Source organism: Eleutherodactylus coqui, chromosome 3 (genome assembly GCF_035609145.1).
Source record: "Eleutherodactylus coqui strain aEleCoq1 chromosome 3, aEleCoq1.hap1, whole genome shotgun sequence".
NCBI classification, from domain to species: domain Eukaryota; kingdom Metazoa; phylum Chordata; class Amphibia; order Anura; family Eleutherodactylidae; genus Eleutherodactylus; species Eleutherodactylus coqui.
The window spans coordinates 251,613,952-251,629,093 of NC_089839.1; the positions used below are offsets into that span (position 1 = coordinate 251,613,952).

Here is a 15,142-nt window from a genome sequence, read left to right on the forward strand (position 1 = left end):
GTCCTGTTCTGTCCCTGTCATGTGGCATCTGTATGTGTCCTGCTCTGATGGCGTGGTTCCTAGGAGCAGCTAGGGCTCAATACCGAAGACCGCTGGGCCACCCTTTATAGGGGCATTGTCCCCGCTCAGGTAGGGCCATGTCATCTTTTCTTGTAGCACATGGTCAATTGCTTGAAACCCGTGTGCGTGCATCTCTCTTGATCATGATCGTGTGGGCCCCAACGCTTAGTTTGCCCACATGATCGTAATAGCAGGCCTCTTCTTGCTTGTCGCACGTTGCAGATACTCATGCTCCATTGCATGCCATATTACAGAGTTATATATAATACAGTACCAGACGAAACATGTGTCAGGAGGGGTATCATCACTCATTAGGGAGAACACCTAGAAGGTCATTGAGGAGACTTATAAAGGCCATACATACTACACTGGGAAATATATGCAAATAAGGAAGATGGCACAATGCCTCTGCAGCGCCACCTATTGGATGGCAGCATTCCTGTGAATCAATGTCCAAACCTTTATACAGGTCTTTACAGCAATGATTGGGAATTGAAAACCAAGTCAGAATACCATACACCGATAGGTGACACTGCAGAGGTATTGTTCCATCTTTCTTATTCAGATGAAACCTAATACAGCAGTACATGGAGACCCTGAGAGTCTGTATGGAGTTGCACAGGACTGTGTTGCCATACAGCCTCCTTTACAAGGCTCTGTACGTCATTGCATACCTTTTTCAATTGCATGTTATTTTTCTGTATGTGAACTATTTGACCACTATTGTTCAAGGACTTTCCTTTGTGGTGGAAAAAATAGAATATGAAATTGTATAATTTTGAACTAAGATTAATCCAGAATGTTCACAATTTGAACTTACGTATTTTCAGGTTGTAAGCCATAATTTGAATGGTCAAACCAGCTGCCCATCTGCTTGGCATGGAGTTTGTGTAAAAGTCCAGCAGGTAAAGAACTACTGATCCAGAAATAGCAGCGTGTTGAGAGGGACATATCTATGGGTAGACCATCGTGGTAAATGCGGCTTATTACCCAGGTACCTTGTCTGGTACTCACGTATACCTGGAAGAAAATCCAAATGCTGAATATATACAATATAAAAAAAATTCATATATATATTCATTCAAGACTTATTCTCAACTTCAGATGCCATGCTCTGGATACTTCTATTCTGAAGTAAAAAAAGAAGAGCCACTTAATTTATCATTTTAAGTCAGTTTTTGCCATGTTACCATTATTTGGGACAAATGAATCCAAAAATCACCATTATGTTAGCGCCCATTAAAAAGTGAATTTATCCAGTAACATTTGATAGATTGTATTCAGTAGTGGATGGACCATTTAAAATGCAATTTCACGAATGTATGCCCTAGGGGAAGATTGCACAATATTCCAGGTATTTAGCATTAGTAATAGATTAGCAGTGATTAGTTTAACCTTTTCCTCTTTGTATCATTTTATGCTTAATCTACTAATTATAATTGTAAATTAAAAAAGCTCTAATGCCTTTGGTGAACTCTCGCGAGGCACCATATTGATCATGTCAACTTTAGGTTCCATTCATTTGTGGAAGATTTGCTGCAGATATTTAGGAGACTGTTCTGTACATCTAATTACAATTAGCGTTTATAGAAATTAATACATATTCCGTACAAACTGCTCCACACAGATTTATGGGACAGATCCCCAACTGCATTAATCTGTGCAACAAAGCTGCTATATGTGAACATACTATGAAGGCTTCTTCAGACGAGTGCTGTTTTAGCGCAGTATAAGTGTGCAAAGAAAACACGCCAACACTGCACTAAAAATCACGTGAAAGGCAGTGTTTCATGTGCAGAAGACCCGAGCTTCATGCGCTTTAAAATCATCCATTCACTGGAGCAGCTACGCTTAAAAAAGCGCAGCTGCTCCAGGAGGAGAGACAGAAGAAGCCATGCAGGGCTTTGGGATTTACCCATAGCAGGGAGAGAGAGCAGAGCTATCGGGGAAATAATTCATAGCCCCGCTGTCTTTCCCTGCTATGGGTTAAACTCTGCCCCCTTCTCGCAGCCTGCTATGGGAAAATCCCTTGGGATTCCCATGCTGGGGGGAGAGGTGAAATGAGTCCCCTACTGCCCCCTGCTGCTGTAGAATTACCCAGCAGTGTGGTTGGAGGTAGTCACTGCTGTTTACAACGGGACATTTAAAACTTGCAGCCCAGAAGCACCTTTTAAGTGTCCAGGTGTAAATTCCTGTTAGTCCCCGCAGGGATTAAGGCAACCAAGGGAGATGAAATTAACCCTCTAGGGCATCCCCCCCCATCCGCACAGGGACTAACAGGATTTTACAGCGGGATATTTAAAATGTGCTTCTGCACTCTAAGTTTTATATGTCCCGCTATAATCCTCCTAATGACTTGTAATCTTCTATTCCTACGTAGGAGTTTCCATAGACTCTTGCTCCCATAGGAGTCAATGGAAACTCCTGTGCAGCTCACACCAAAGATAGGTCTGGTCGTATCTTTACTCGCAGCACGGACCTTAGATGCAGGCATTGTAGTCACTCATGTCCTATCTTTGATTGGCGCAAGGATTTAGCGCATCTAAAAATCCTTCATCTGAAAGCTTCTATAGGAAACCATTGGTTCTAATAGAAGCGCTTTCTGTGCGTACCTCTAAGGCGTGCTAATAGAGCTCGTATGAAAGAGCCCTTAGAAAAATGTGACCAATAACGCAAATTGAGATAGAGAATGGAATGATACATGTGACAGATTTTAGTCTGCTTTATGTGGTCTCTTCCATCACTATGAGCCCATATGTAAAATGAATACCAAAATTATTTGGCAACTAAACATAAGAAGAATTTAAAGTCTGGCACTAAATAGAGGGCACAGATGGGGCAAGAATGTTTATCAGTTTGAGGCAAACTCATTGTTTGCCACCATTTAAAAGACTTATGTTCATATTTGCATAGTACTTCCCCTATTTCAATGGAAACCATGACACAGTGTCCGATCCTTCAGACAATGGATTCCCCCAGCACCCTACATGTATTTGTAAGGATAGAGAATTTGGGGACAATTGTAAGAAAAGTCTGATGAACACTGGATTTTTCTCCGGACTCAAGAAGCACATTCATACTATGTTCACACTTTTATTGTGGTTTCCGTTTATGATGGATGCTATGATGCACTATTAAGTCACTGAAGAAATACCTCGCTGACTAAGCATCATCATTAAAATATAACTTATCAAACATTACTAAACTGGTAAGGATACCCCTGCTCTTAGAAATTTGTCAAATATTAACACCATACAAAGGGGGTAGAACTCACAACACCAAATGTATCATAAATCCAATAGCCATTCGGTTGTATAAGCAAAAATGAATCAACATAAGGCTGGGTGCAAATGCTAATTGCGCTTAAAGGCCCAAACCCAATTCGCATTGGATAGCACATGACCACCAACTAGAGATGAGCGAACCTACTTTTTTGCCCAAGCACCGCAATTTTCGAGTACTTCCGTACTCGGGCGAAAATATTCAGGGGGCGCTGTGGGTGAGTGCGGGGTTGCAGCGGGGAGTGGGGGGGAGAGGGCTCCCCCCTGTTCCCCGCTGCTACCCCCCGCTCCGCCACGCCTCCCCCCGCCCCCGGCGCCCCCCCGAATCTTTTCACCCGAGTACTGAAGTACTCGAAAATCGCGGTGCTCGATCGAGTAATTACTCGAAACGAGTAGGTTCGCTCATCTCTACCACCAACCCATGTGCGGTCCAATTTACACTGAGGCAGCATGCTAACCTGCATTGACTTGTCCTATTTCTTGTGATGCGGACAGCAACAAGACATGCCATCGGTCCATGTGAAAAAATGTTGATGTGCATGTCCTCATAGCCCCATAATGGGGCCCTATGCTGTCAATGCATTAACATGGACTGCACAAGGCATTAGACACGCTAGAGTGCAGGGGCTTAAATATATTTTATCAAATAGAGTGAAAGGGCGGAGGGTGTACAAAAGGAGGAATTACACTTACCCTAAATGGCCCTATACTTCAAACCTACAGTCAGTAAAGTACCATATTTTTCGTACTATAGGACACACACCCGTTTTAGAGTGGGAAAATAGGGAAAAAATATTTTCAACTCACCCATGGACAGCACTGGGTTAGTGTCGGGCGACTTAGCAAAAGCAGAAGCAGAGGTCGAAAAATCGGCGCTCCATGTCACAGCAGGGAGGGAAAAAGCCGTTTGGTGGAGGCAGGGAGCAGCAGTAGTGCCCACCGGCGTTCACCACTAATCAGCGGTACATATGGGCAGCAGTGCGGAGGAGAGAAAACTTCTGACTGATCGCACATTTGTTCGTACGATTGCGAGTTTAACGCGCAATTGCGCTTACTAAATCACGGCCACGCATTAAATTTGTGATCGCGCTAAAAATGGGTATCACAACGAATTTTCTGCACATTCGCTCTATAAGATGCAGCAACACCCCCCCCCCCCCCCCCCCCCCACACACACACACACACTTTGGAGGGGAAAAAAGTGCGTCTTATAGAGCAAAAAATACAGTAATTACCCTGAGAAAGGCAGCCCCACCTGGGAACCTCCTTTTCACCCTACAGTACCCCTGTAATTATAAAGTATTATCATAGATACCATGACCGTGTCCCTCTAGGGAAAATGGAAACAAATATTGATGATACTATCAAATAAGTAATGGTGATAGGTCATCAATATGAGATTGGTGGAGGTCAGCCTCTTGGGACCCCCACCAATATCAGATTAGGGGGATCATCCTCCTAGTGCTATGGTTTCTTCGCAGGTATGGGACATCACAATAAGCCAAAAAAGAAATATGGGCTCACCTCATCAGTAGTATCTTCCAATGTAGCAGGGAGATCTGAGTTTCAACGGGAGCTCCGTCCTCAAACGGCCGATGTCAGACGGCTAAATTCCATATAAAGAAAAATAGAAGTGGAGAGGAGCTCTTCTCCACTTCTATTTTTCTTTATATGGGACATCACATTCATCTATCACATAGTACTTCAGTCGCATTCAAGTAAATTAGATTAAGCAGCTATACCTGGCACAACCACTATAAATGTAAAGTGCACTGAAACAGCCTGAGTATCACTTCAAAAGTAGTTGGTAAGTTTGGGTTCCAAGTGGCAGACACTCACTGATCTTTATATTCATGATCTATCCTTTGGGTAGGTTATTAATATCTGAGTCTTATAAGACCCCTTTAAGCACATATGATAGCAGCTTATTCAAAAAGCAGTAACTGAATACATAGAGGGCAACAGAGCATTCACTGTCTGGTGAAATTTCTCAGACTGACAAAGCGGGGCTGTGGTCGGCATCTCACATGTACAACATTGTGCACTTTATCTCCCCAAGAAGTTGGAAGATGCCTAAAACCACCAATGAAAATAATCTAGGTCCAAGGGCAATATGCTCACTGGGGCTATAGATACAAAGTACACGGCCATATGCTTTCGGGGCAAAGCAAGGCTGCCAGATGTAATTCAATAACAGGGCATGTTAAAGGTCATAGACCAAGAAGATTTGCGATGTCTGTCTCTACTGATATCAGCTCAGAAACACTGCTGGATTTCTCATTTGATGGATATCAAGATGGTTAAATGGGGCAATGGAATTTACCAGTTTCTTAAATGTGGATTGAGAGGAGTGTTTACAATCCATCTTAAGGCAATTGCCTTTCCTCAACCCTTCATTTTAAGAAGACACTTTCCACTATCATCAATGGTTTGTTATAGCACTCCTTCCGTTTCTGTAATAAACTTTGTTAAAGGGGTTGTCCCGCGCAAGCAAGCGGTGTTAAGCACTTCTGTATGGCCATATTAATGCACTTTGTAATATACATCGTGCATTAAATATTGGCCATACAGAAGTTATACACTTACCCCCTCCGGTGTTGGCGTTCCCGTTTCCATGGCGCCGACCGAAGCCTTCTTCTTCCTCGATTAGACGCGCTTGCGCAGTCTTCTCTTCTGTTCTGTTGAATGGGGCCGCTCTGGCGTGCTTGCGCCGCACAGGTCTTCTGCGCATGCCGGAGCGGCCCCATTCCACAGAACAGAAGAGGAGACTGCGCAAGCGCGTCTAATCGAGGGAGAAGAAGGCTTCGGTCGGCGCCATGGAGACAGGGACGCCAACACCGGAGGGGGTAGGTGTATAACTTCTGTATGGCCAATATTTAATGCACGATGTATATTACAAAGTGCATAAATATGGCCATACAGAAGTGCTTAACACCGCTTGCTTGCGCGGGACAACCCCTTTAAGGCTATAATGAGGCACATCATAGGTTTGGCAGTTACCTAGGAATAGGCCATAGTAACAGAGGCAGTGATGGGTATATCATATAATGAGCAACTTCTGCAGATGCACAGAGGTCCTGCAGGAAATGGGGGTCATTGCTATCTTAAAAGGATACTAACCTTACAGACAACTTATGTTTCTCTAATAGCCTCTGTGCATCTCAATTTTGGAACATACTTTCATTTTTATTTTTGCTTTACCACTGTAAATCAAGTCTGAAGTGCAGCCCCTTTGTAATCCACTGTCTGTGGTTAGGCATTGAGCTTCTCCAGCAACCAGGAAATTTTGATGTCTTATTAGCTGTGGAGGATTGTCTGTCTTCACAGACATCTCCCCTGAACTCACACAGCTCTCAGACCTGCAGTCAGGGTGTACAAAATCTCTACTTTTCCAGAGGTTTTATTTACCTAACTTGGTATGTGCATGTATCTTTATATTATAGCCAAAACATCTTAATTATTATTGGATTGATTTTTATCGCCTGTTTTACTATGACCATGCAAATACACAAGCACTAGTAAAGCAGCTAATACAGATCAATCCAATAATAATTATGCATTGCTCACAGCAAACTGGAGACACATGTAATATTTGCAACATAAAGAACTTTACATAGTAGGTTATGGTAAATATAACATCAGGAGAGACAGAGATTGTGTACACATTAATTGCAGATCTGAGAGCAGAGTGAGTGCAGGGAAGTTGAAGACAGTCCTTTCCCTACAGCTAAGAAACATCCTAAATGCCCTAGTTGCTAGAGAAGCTGAATGACAAACAACAAGCAGTGGATTGCAGAGAGATTGCACTTCAACCTTGATTTACAGTGGAAAAAAAAATAATGAAAGCATGTTGCAAAACTGATAGGATAAACACAGGCTATTAAATTAGTATAGTTTCCTTGCTCAACGTAAACTGTTAACTTGACAAAAATCCTTGCAGATAGATTACATGCCTTTTTACACAACCTAGTTTTTTCTTCACAATTAGTGTTCACCTGGGGCATCACTATACTATGGGCATCAGAACAGTGGTTGCTGCTACAGTTTTGGCCAAACAAAGCAAATTTCCCACAACTATGCATCTCAGCCTGGATGCTGAAGACGCCTTTGATATGATTTCCTGGCAAAGTCTAAATACTTCCCTGTGTTATAAAGGCTTTGGTGGTATTTTTCCTCAATTTCTAGGCAATATTCACAGCAATGCAGCCACTCGACTGTTTGTGAAAACTTATTATCTACTCCTATCGTGCCTAGTAGGGAAGCCCATCAGGGATGCCCGATATCACCTCTCACTTAATTTGGCATTAACCCCCTATTATGGTATTTACAGAACTGGCAACTTTTTCAATTTGGAAAACACAAACTCAAGATTATAGTCTTTGCCGTTGGTCTAATACTTTTCGTCGCTAGCCCTCAGGATACCTTGTGTATGTTACTTGCTGAAATATAGGAAAAAGGAGTATTGATGGGTTTTAAGAGTAATCTAGTTAAATCGGAGGCATTGCTTTTGATGGGACCATCTCATGTAGATATGAAATTTCCTCTCATGTTGGCAATCTCACTCTCTTACATACCATGGGGTTCAAATCACTAGATCTCCTTCTAATTTGTATAGGACCAATCTCTGTCTCTTTTCCCTTTGGGAAGACTTGATAGCATGGGGAAAGTTTACTTAGTCTTCTATTGGTTGAGCAAACCTTATCAAAATGATAGCCTTTCCACGAGTATTATACTTATTTAGTGTCTTACCCTTATATTTGTGACCTGTGAAGGAGTGTGCCCTCAAACAATTTTGTTCATTTATTTGGCAGGGAAAGAAGCCCAGAATTGGATTAAATATTTTAAGGTAGACCAAATCTGGAGGGGGGCATACATTTTTCAAGATATGAAGTTGTTCAATCTAACAGCGAACATTTGTGTCCTATGGGATTAGATGCAGCACTTCTCCACATACTCACTCACCATCTTGGAAAAGTATCCGATCGATAGTCAGTCTTTGATAGAGCTAGTGCACTTTCCTACTCAGCCCTGGCACCTGACTATACCCCCAACCTCTTATTTATATCTATTTGGCCTTCTTGAGTGATCATGTGACACAAACTGCAGCTATTTACTCAGACTTCTATGGCTCAATCCTTTTGTGATAACTCCAACTTTTAAGATGGTAAATAGCATCCCGTTTTTTTATGGATGGCAGCTGGGGGGACTGTGAATGGTTGTAGATGTGGTTGGTTCTAGAACAATCTCATTCAACCAAGTATGTACCCTTTTTGTGTTTGGGCATTCCCATACTTTTCATTTTATGCAATTACAAAGCTGTGCTATAAGCATAACACATAAACTCACCAAGGACAACTGAACTGATAGGCTTCGAGCCAAACTCTATTCTCAAATGCAGATAAAGGGCATAATTAGTAAAGTTCTACGTGTTTTTACACCCACAATTACAACATGCCTTGACACCTCAGGCACTGGCGATCTCGCAAATACATGATCTTCAACTGACACCAACCTTTATCCTTAAGACATTAAAGGGGTTGTCCCGCGCCGAAACGTTTTTTTTTTTTTTTCAACCCTCCCCCCCCCTCCCCCCCGATTCGGCGCGAGACAACCCCGATGCAGGGACTTAAAAAAAAAACGCACAGCGCTTAACTGAATCCCCGCGCTCCGGTGACTTCTTACTTACCGATTGAAGATGGCCGCCGGGATCTTCTCCCTCGGTGGACCGCACGGCTTCTGTGCGGTCCATTGCCGATTCCAGCCTCCTGATTGGCTGGAATCGGCACGCGACGGGGCGGAGCTACACGGAGCCGGCATCCTGCACGAGCGGCCCCATTGAGAAAAGAAGAAGACCCGGACTGCGCAAGCGCGTCTAATTTGGCCATTAGATGCCGAAAATTAGACGGGCTCCATGGAAACGAGGACGCCAGCAACGGAGCAGGTAAGTGAAAAACTTCTTATAACTTCTGTATGGCTCATAATTAATGCACAATGTACATTACAAAGTGCATTAATATGGCCATACAGAAGTGTATAGACTCACTTGCTGCCGCGGGACAACCCCTTTAAGTGCGACACTTAGATTTCTGCCTTCTTTTTCCTATTGGAAAACGACCCTAACATTCAGAAAGGATACGTCTCCGTCAAAATAAACTTTTTTTATTGGAGATCTCAGAACCAACCTGTTCTAGATGTGGGAAGGCAGTTACAGACCACTTCTATTGTTTATGGCCATCCTCCCAAATATACTCCTTCTGGAAACAAATTCACACTTTTGCTAAAACAAATTCTAGACACCGGCTCGCAAACTGGACTGAAGTTAAAGAAATATGTTATAACCATTTGCCTTGATTTTCTTTTGATTCAGTTCATTCCGTTTCTTTGCAATGTCCTTATTTCCTCTTCCCCTCCCCTCCCCCCCTTCCCATTTCTCCTGTTTATTGCTGCCCTCCTTGAGGGCGGTTCTTGTTATATTTAGAAAAAGTTTAATAAAAGCATGTAATATTAATAAAAAGGGGCAGAGTTGTCTAAAAAGTTAGTTTCCCCTTAAAATAAAAATAGAAGTGCTCCCTAATGTTTGTTAGCTTACACATAGTAGATTACACTAATGAGTCTCATCCATGGCGAACAATTGGAAGAGGGTAGGCAGGGTTTTCTGAAAGGTCCTGAAGGAGAGGGTCTGCAACTAACATCTCACTGTCCTCAAATTAACCATTGGAATTAAACTGTTCTTGCATAAGGTCCTCTGCTTTCTGCCTGTGCCTATGGATAGATAAGGACAGGTGGGATCCAAAATCATCTGGAAGCTAGTATAGTCACCTTCTATATTGACGTAGTGCTGACTACTTGTATTGTTCATATGTCACCAGCACTCCCTCCAATTGTATTTTTCTGAACAAAAATGTCTGACGGTCTTCCCGTTTGTAGTCGGGTCAGACGCCACGATCACGGTTTTATTGTTTCTTGGGTCTACAAAACAATATCCAGCTATGGAAAGAGACTTTACCTGCTTAGCCATTGCACTAATTTCCACAGCAATATCCCCTGCTGAATTTCCAATTCCTACAACCAATACGGTCTTCCCACGATAATCTTCACATTTCTTATAAAAACGGCTGTGGATGTAATGGCCTTTAAAATCATGAATACCTGAAAACAATATAGGAAAGTCAAGTCAATCCATAGAATAAAACACATCTTATGTTACCTCTTGTAGAAGAATGATATTTTTGGAACAGAACGTGTTGTTTTCTTGTGCCGCTCCTTTCTTTTTTCAATTTGTAAGTATGATTTACTTGATCTGCATTGCTCAATATAGTAAAATTCCAACAATTTGGCATTGTGGGGATTAACTGAGGTGAAGGGTTAACCAATATACTGCACTACTCCAAAAAATGTGTTGCCAGTTGGGCAGCCCAGTGGGTCCCACTGGCAGTGCACTAGACTTTAAAGGGGTTATCCAGGCAGGGCCCGCCCTGATGTGCTGAGTCCGGAGTGGAAGATGCTGCTCTAAGCCCGTGGGTACTGGCCAGCACTTGGTATTGCAAGTTCAGCTCTCATTGAAATTAATGGGACCCCAACCTGCAATTACAAGCATTGCTCCCTTTGATTTCAGTGAGAACTGTGTTTGCAATTGTGAGCACTGGCTACTACAGAAGGGTCGGAGCAGTGGCTTCTGCTCCAACCCGGCGGGCACTGTCTGAATAACCCCTTTTAAAGGAATTCTACTCACCTGTAGCTCTAATCTGGCGATGCAGTGCAGAGTCTGTGACCGTTGATGTCTGCACCAAGGTGAGAGGCCAGTAGTCACAGACTCAGCAGTTGTTGCTGACCAGAGTCCAGTAGGAGGGTTGCTATTGGCCTCTGGCTGTGCAGTATCCCTAGTACTACTATAGGGATCACTGTTACTACTGTGGCCACCACGGGGGACACCGTCACTACTGCGGCCACCACGGGGGACACTGTCGCAGTTGCTGATTAATGGAATGGAATTTATAGTAATTGACAGCATTGGATAAGAGCAATTTACTAATAGTAACAATCACCTACATACTAGGATTATCATAGATGGAAACCATTAAATGGGGGTGCAGACAGCACCACCGACTGATTGTTTCCTTCACAGAGACAATACAGCTCTGAAAATAAATGCTTAGAGATATCTATTATGTGTCCTTATTCAGTCATGTCAACATTGGGAAACCTCGACATGGGACAGAAATGATGTGGAATTTCCAACCAGAATTTCTGATGGAAATGCAGTCGAATATACTAGCAACAGAGCAGAGGAGATGCCAAATCTTAACTCACTGGAACTTTTCAGCATGGAAATTTGCTTTATTGAGTGCAAGTGGGAAGTCAAAATCCGCAGCAAAACCCAATAGTTGTGGATTTTGCTACAGATTTTCTGTGTTTATGCAGCAAAATCCACAAGTTAAAAAATCCACTCAAAACTTATAATTAAAAAAAGAAAAACCAAACACTATATTCCCCTCCCCCCAACAATTCTTTCCTAGTCTCCCACCGATTTCTGCACCCCCGACTTCCAATGATGAAGTGTTGTTTCATGTTATTAGTTATGTTTTTTTAACTAATTTTTTTGTTTAAAAAAAATTAAAATGAGGAGAAAATTTATTTTTTAAACTTTTATTCTGTAACCCAATAGCAAAGCCAATGTTCTCCAGTTTAAGACAAAAGGACTCCAGTTGCGACCTATTGGCTCTCCATGATTACATCATGGATGGCAGATGGAGCTACCTCCCTCAGTTAAATATTTTGACAGCACTGGCCACGTAATCGAGGTGGTTAAACAGTGTGAATCTGAGTTTTCTACATTTTCAGCCATTTGGGGAAGGTTGCAGCTGTATAATTTAGTTGGCACCTGCAAGTGATGGTGCAGACACAACTCCTAAGTGCCATAATAGTATGGTGGCACACAGTGTATGTGAGCTGCAGCGCACTATTACTGCACAGGGCATGAAGGGGATAAAAATACTAATGGGATAGTGTTTTTGCAAGACTGCAAAAATACTGTAGGTTTCAAAGCAGGTCTTGGTCTCATCTGCATTCCATCCTTGGCCATCTCCTTAATCTTCTCAGTGAGTGTTCTGCCTGCATTCAGTCCCAGCATATTCATGGTAAGTACAGTGCTGGGGCTGGGTGCAGGCAGAACATTGATCAGCCTGGTGATAACATAATTGCAGTGTCCAGGGTGCAATGCTTCATCCATTTAAAATGTTTTAGTTTCAAGTAATTTGCACCCCCCAACTCACTGAATTAGGGTGACGCCCTAGGGCAGTTGCCTTCCTTGCCTATCCCTTGTCTTGACCAGCTGGAGGACTGGTGTATAGAGAACAGCAGAGAAACAGAAAGTTTGCCACTGGACCACCAGGGAACATGAGCATGTAGGTTTTTCTTTTAATTGTAGGTGCTTAGCTGTTTTTTGCAGGGAAACCTGCTAAGAATTTGAACCAGAATCTGCAGGTTTTGATGTGGATTTGCTGTGGCTTTCTCCAAATTTACAGCAGAAAATTTCTGCAACAAATCTATTACATGTGAACATACCCATAGTGGGTTATCAGTCTCATTAAGGTGTACTAGTTATTTACCTGGGAAAGACTCTAAAGGCAAATATGGATCTACGTGATGGCCGTTGCAGACTAAAACAGCATCAAAACACTGCTTCTTCTTTTCACCATTCTTCTCTGTTAGAACTTCCCATCGACCTGTCTTGGAGAAATCTGGACTCTTTGTCACACGGCACACTTCGGTCTTTAAAAAAAAAATAGTAGTGTTGTTACTATTACTCACATCTGCAAGAATTGCCATAAACTGTTTAATTATGTAGTACCTTAGTGTTAACAAATAGAATTCTGGTGATTGGCGCAGAATCAGATCCAATGTAATATATGCGTTACTACAACCCAAAGTACGAGCTGCACTAGTCTACATTTGGATTTTCTGGGTCAGGTCCCGTTAGATAGGTGCTGCATAATCTGCACGCACAGTAGCAGACGATGGTAAGTCCAAGTACCTTTTATATTACAGCTAATGCTTTCCAATACTTTACTCATCTGTCACAGAAGGTATCAGTTCTAATTAGAGATGAGCGAGCACCAAAATGCTCGGGTGCTCGTTACTCGGGACGAAATTATCGCGATACTCGAGGGTTCGTTTCGAGTAACGAACCCCATTGAAGTCAATGGGCGACCCGAGCATTTTTGTATTTCGCCGATGCTCGCTAAGGTTTTCATTTGTGAAAATCTGGGCAATTCAAGAAAGTGATGGGAACGACACAGCAACGGATAGGGTAGGCGAGGGGCTACATGTTGGGCTGCATCTCAAGTTCCCAGGTCCCACTATTAAGCCACAATACCGGCAAGAGTGGGCCCCCCCCCCCCCTCCCAACAACTTTTACTTCTGAAAAGCCCTCATTAGCATGGCATACCTTAGCTAAGCACCACACTACCTCCAACAAAGCACAATCACTGCCTGCATGACACTCCGCTGCCACTTCTCCTGGGTTACATGCTGCCCAACCACCCCCCCCCCCCTTCCCGCACGACAGTGTCCACAGCGTACACCAAATTGTCCCTGCCCAGCCTTCAGCTGCCCTCATGCCACGCCACCCTCATGTCTATTTATAAGTGTGTCTGCCACAGGAAAAGCAGGCACACACTGCAGAGGGTTGGCATGGCTAGGCAGCGACCCCCCCCCCCCCCATAAAAGGGGCGGGGCAATAGTCCACAATGCTGTACAGAAGCAATGAGAAATCCAATCCTGTGCCACCTCCATCTGGAGCTGCACACGTGGGCATAGCAATGGGGAACCTATGTGCCACACACTATTCATTCTGTCAAGGTGTCTGCATGCCCCAGTCAGACCGCGGTTTTTTATAAATAGTCACAGGCAGGTACAACTCCGCAATGGGAATTCCGTGTGCACCCACAGCATGGGTGGCTCCCTGGAACCCACCCGCTGTACATAAATGTATCCCATTGCAGTGCCCATCACAGCTGAGGTAATGTCGTGGTTAATGCAGGTGGGCTTCGGCCCACACCGCATGCCCCAGTCAGACTGGGGTTCTTTACAAGTGGACAGATGTAGTAACAACTCCCTGTGGACCCACAGCATGGGTGGGTGCCAGGAAGCCACCGGCGGTACATAAAAATATCCCATTGCATTGCCCATCACAGCTGAGGTAATGTCGTGCTTAATACAGGTGGGCTTCGGCCCACACTGCATGCCCCAGTCTGACTGGGGTTCTTTACAAGTGGACAGATGTAGGTTAAACTCCGTGTGCACCTACAGCATGGGTGGCTCCCTGGAACCCACCGGTAGTACATAAAAATGTCCCATTGTATTGCCCATCACAGCTGAGGTAATGTCGTGGTTAAAGGGGTTGTCCCGCGCCGAAACGGTTTTTTGTTTTTTTTTTAACTCCCCCCCCCCCCCCCCCCCCCCCGTTCGGCGCGAGACAACCCCGATGCAGGGGTTAAAAAAACAAACCGGAGAGTGCTTACCTGAATCCCGGCGGTCCGGCGTCTTCATACTCACCTGCTGAAGATGGCCGCCGGGGTCTGCTCCCTCCGTGGACCGCAGCTCTTCTGTGCGGTCCATTGCCGATTCCAGCCTCCTGATTGGCTGGAATCGGCACGTGACGGGGCGGAGCTACACGGAGTCGGCATTCTGCACGAGCGGCCCCATTGAAGACAGCAGAAGACCCGGACTGCGCAAGCGCGGCTAATTTGGCCATTAGAGGCCGAAAATTAGTCGGCACCATGGAGACGAGGACGCCAGCA

General features: G+C 43.9%; 1 protein-coding gene across 1 annotated transcript in view; it reads right to left on the reverse strand.

Moving 5' to 3' along the window:
- LOC136621646 (dimethylaniline monooxygenase [N-oxide-forming] 2-like) overlaps positions 1-15,142 on the reverse strand; it is a 49,095-nt gene that overhangs the window by 9,638 nt on the left and 24,315 nt on the right. Inside the window, exons 4-6 of the mRNA XM_066597288.1 lie at positions 12,950-13,112; positions 10,348-10,490; positions 881-1,080 (exon numbers count right to left, since the gene is read on the reverse strand). Of these exons, the coding sequence (XP_066453385.1) occupies positions 881-1,080; positions 10,348-10,490; positions 12,950-13,112 (506 nt within the window). The remainder of the gene's footprint in view (positions 1-880; positions 1,081-10,347; positions 10,491-12,949; positions 13,113-15,142) is intronic.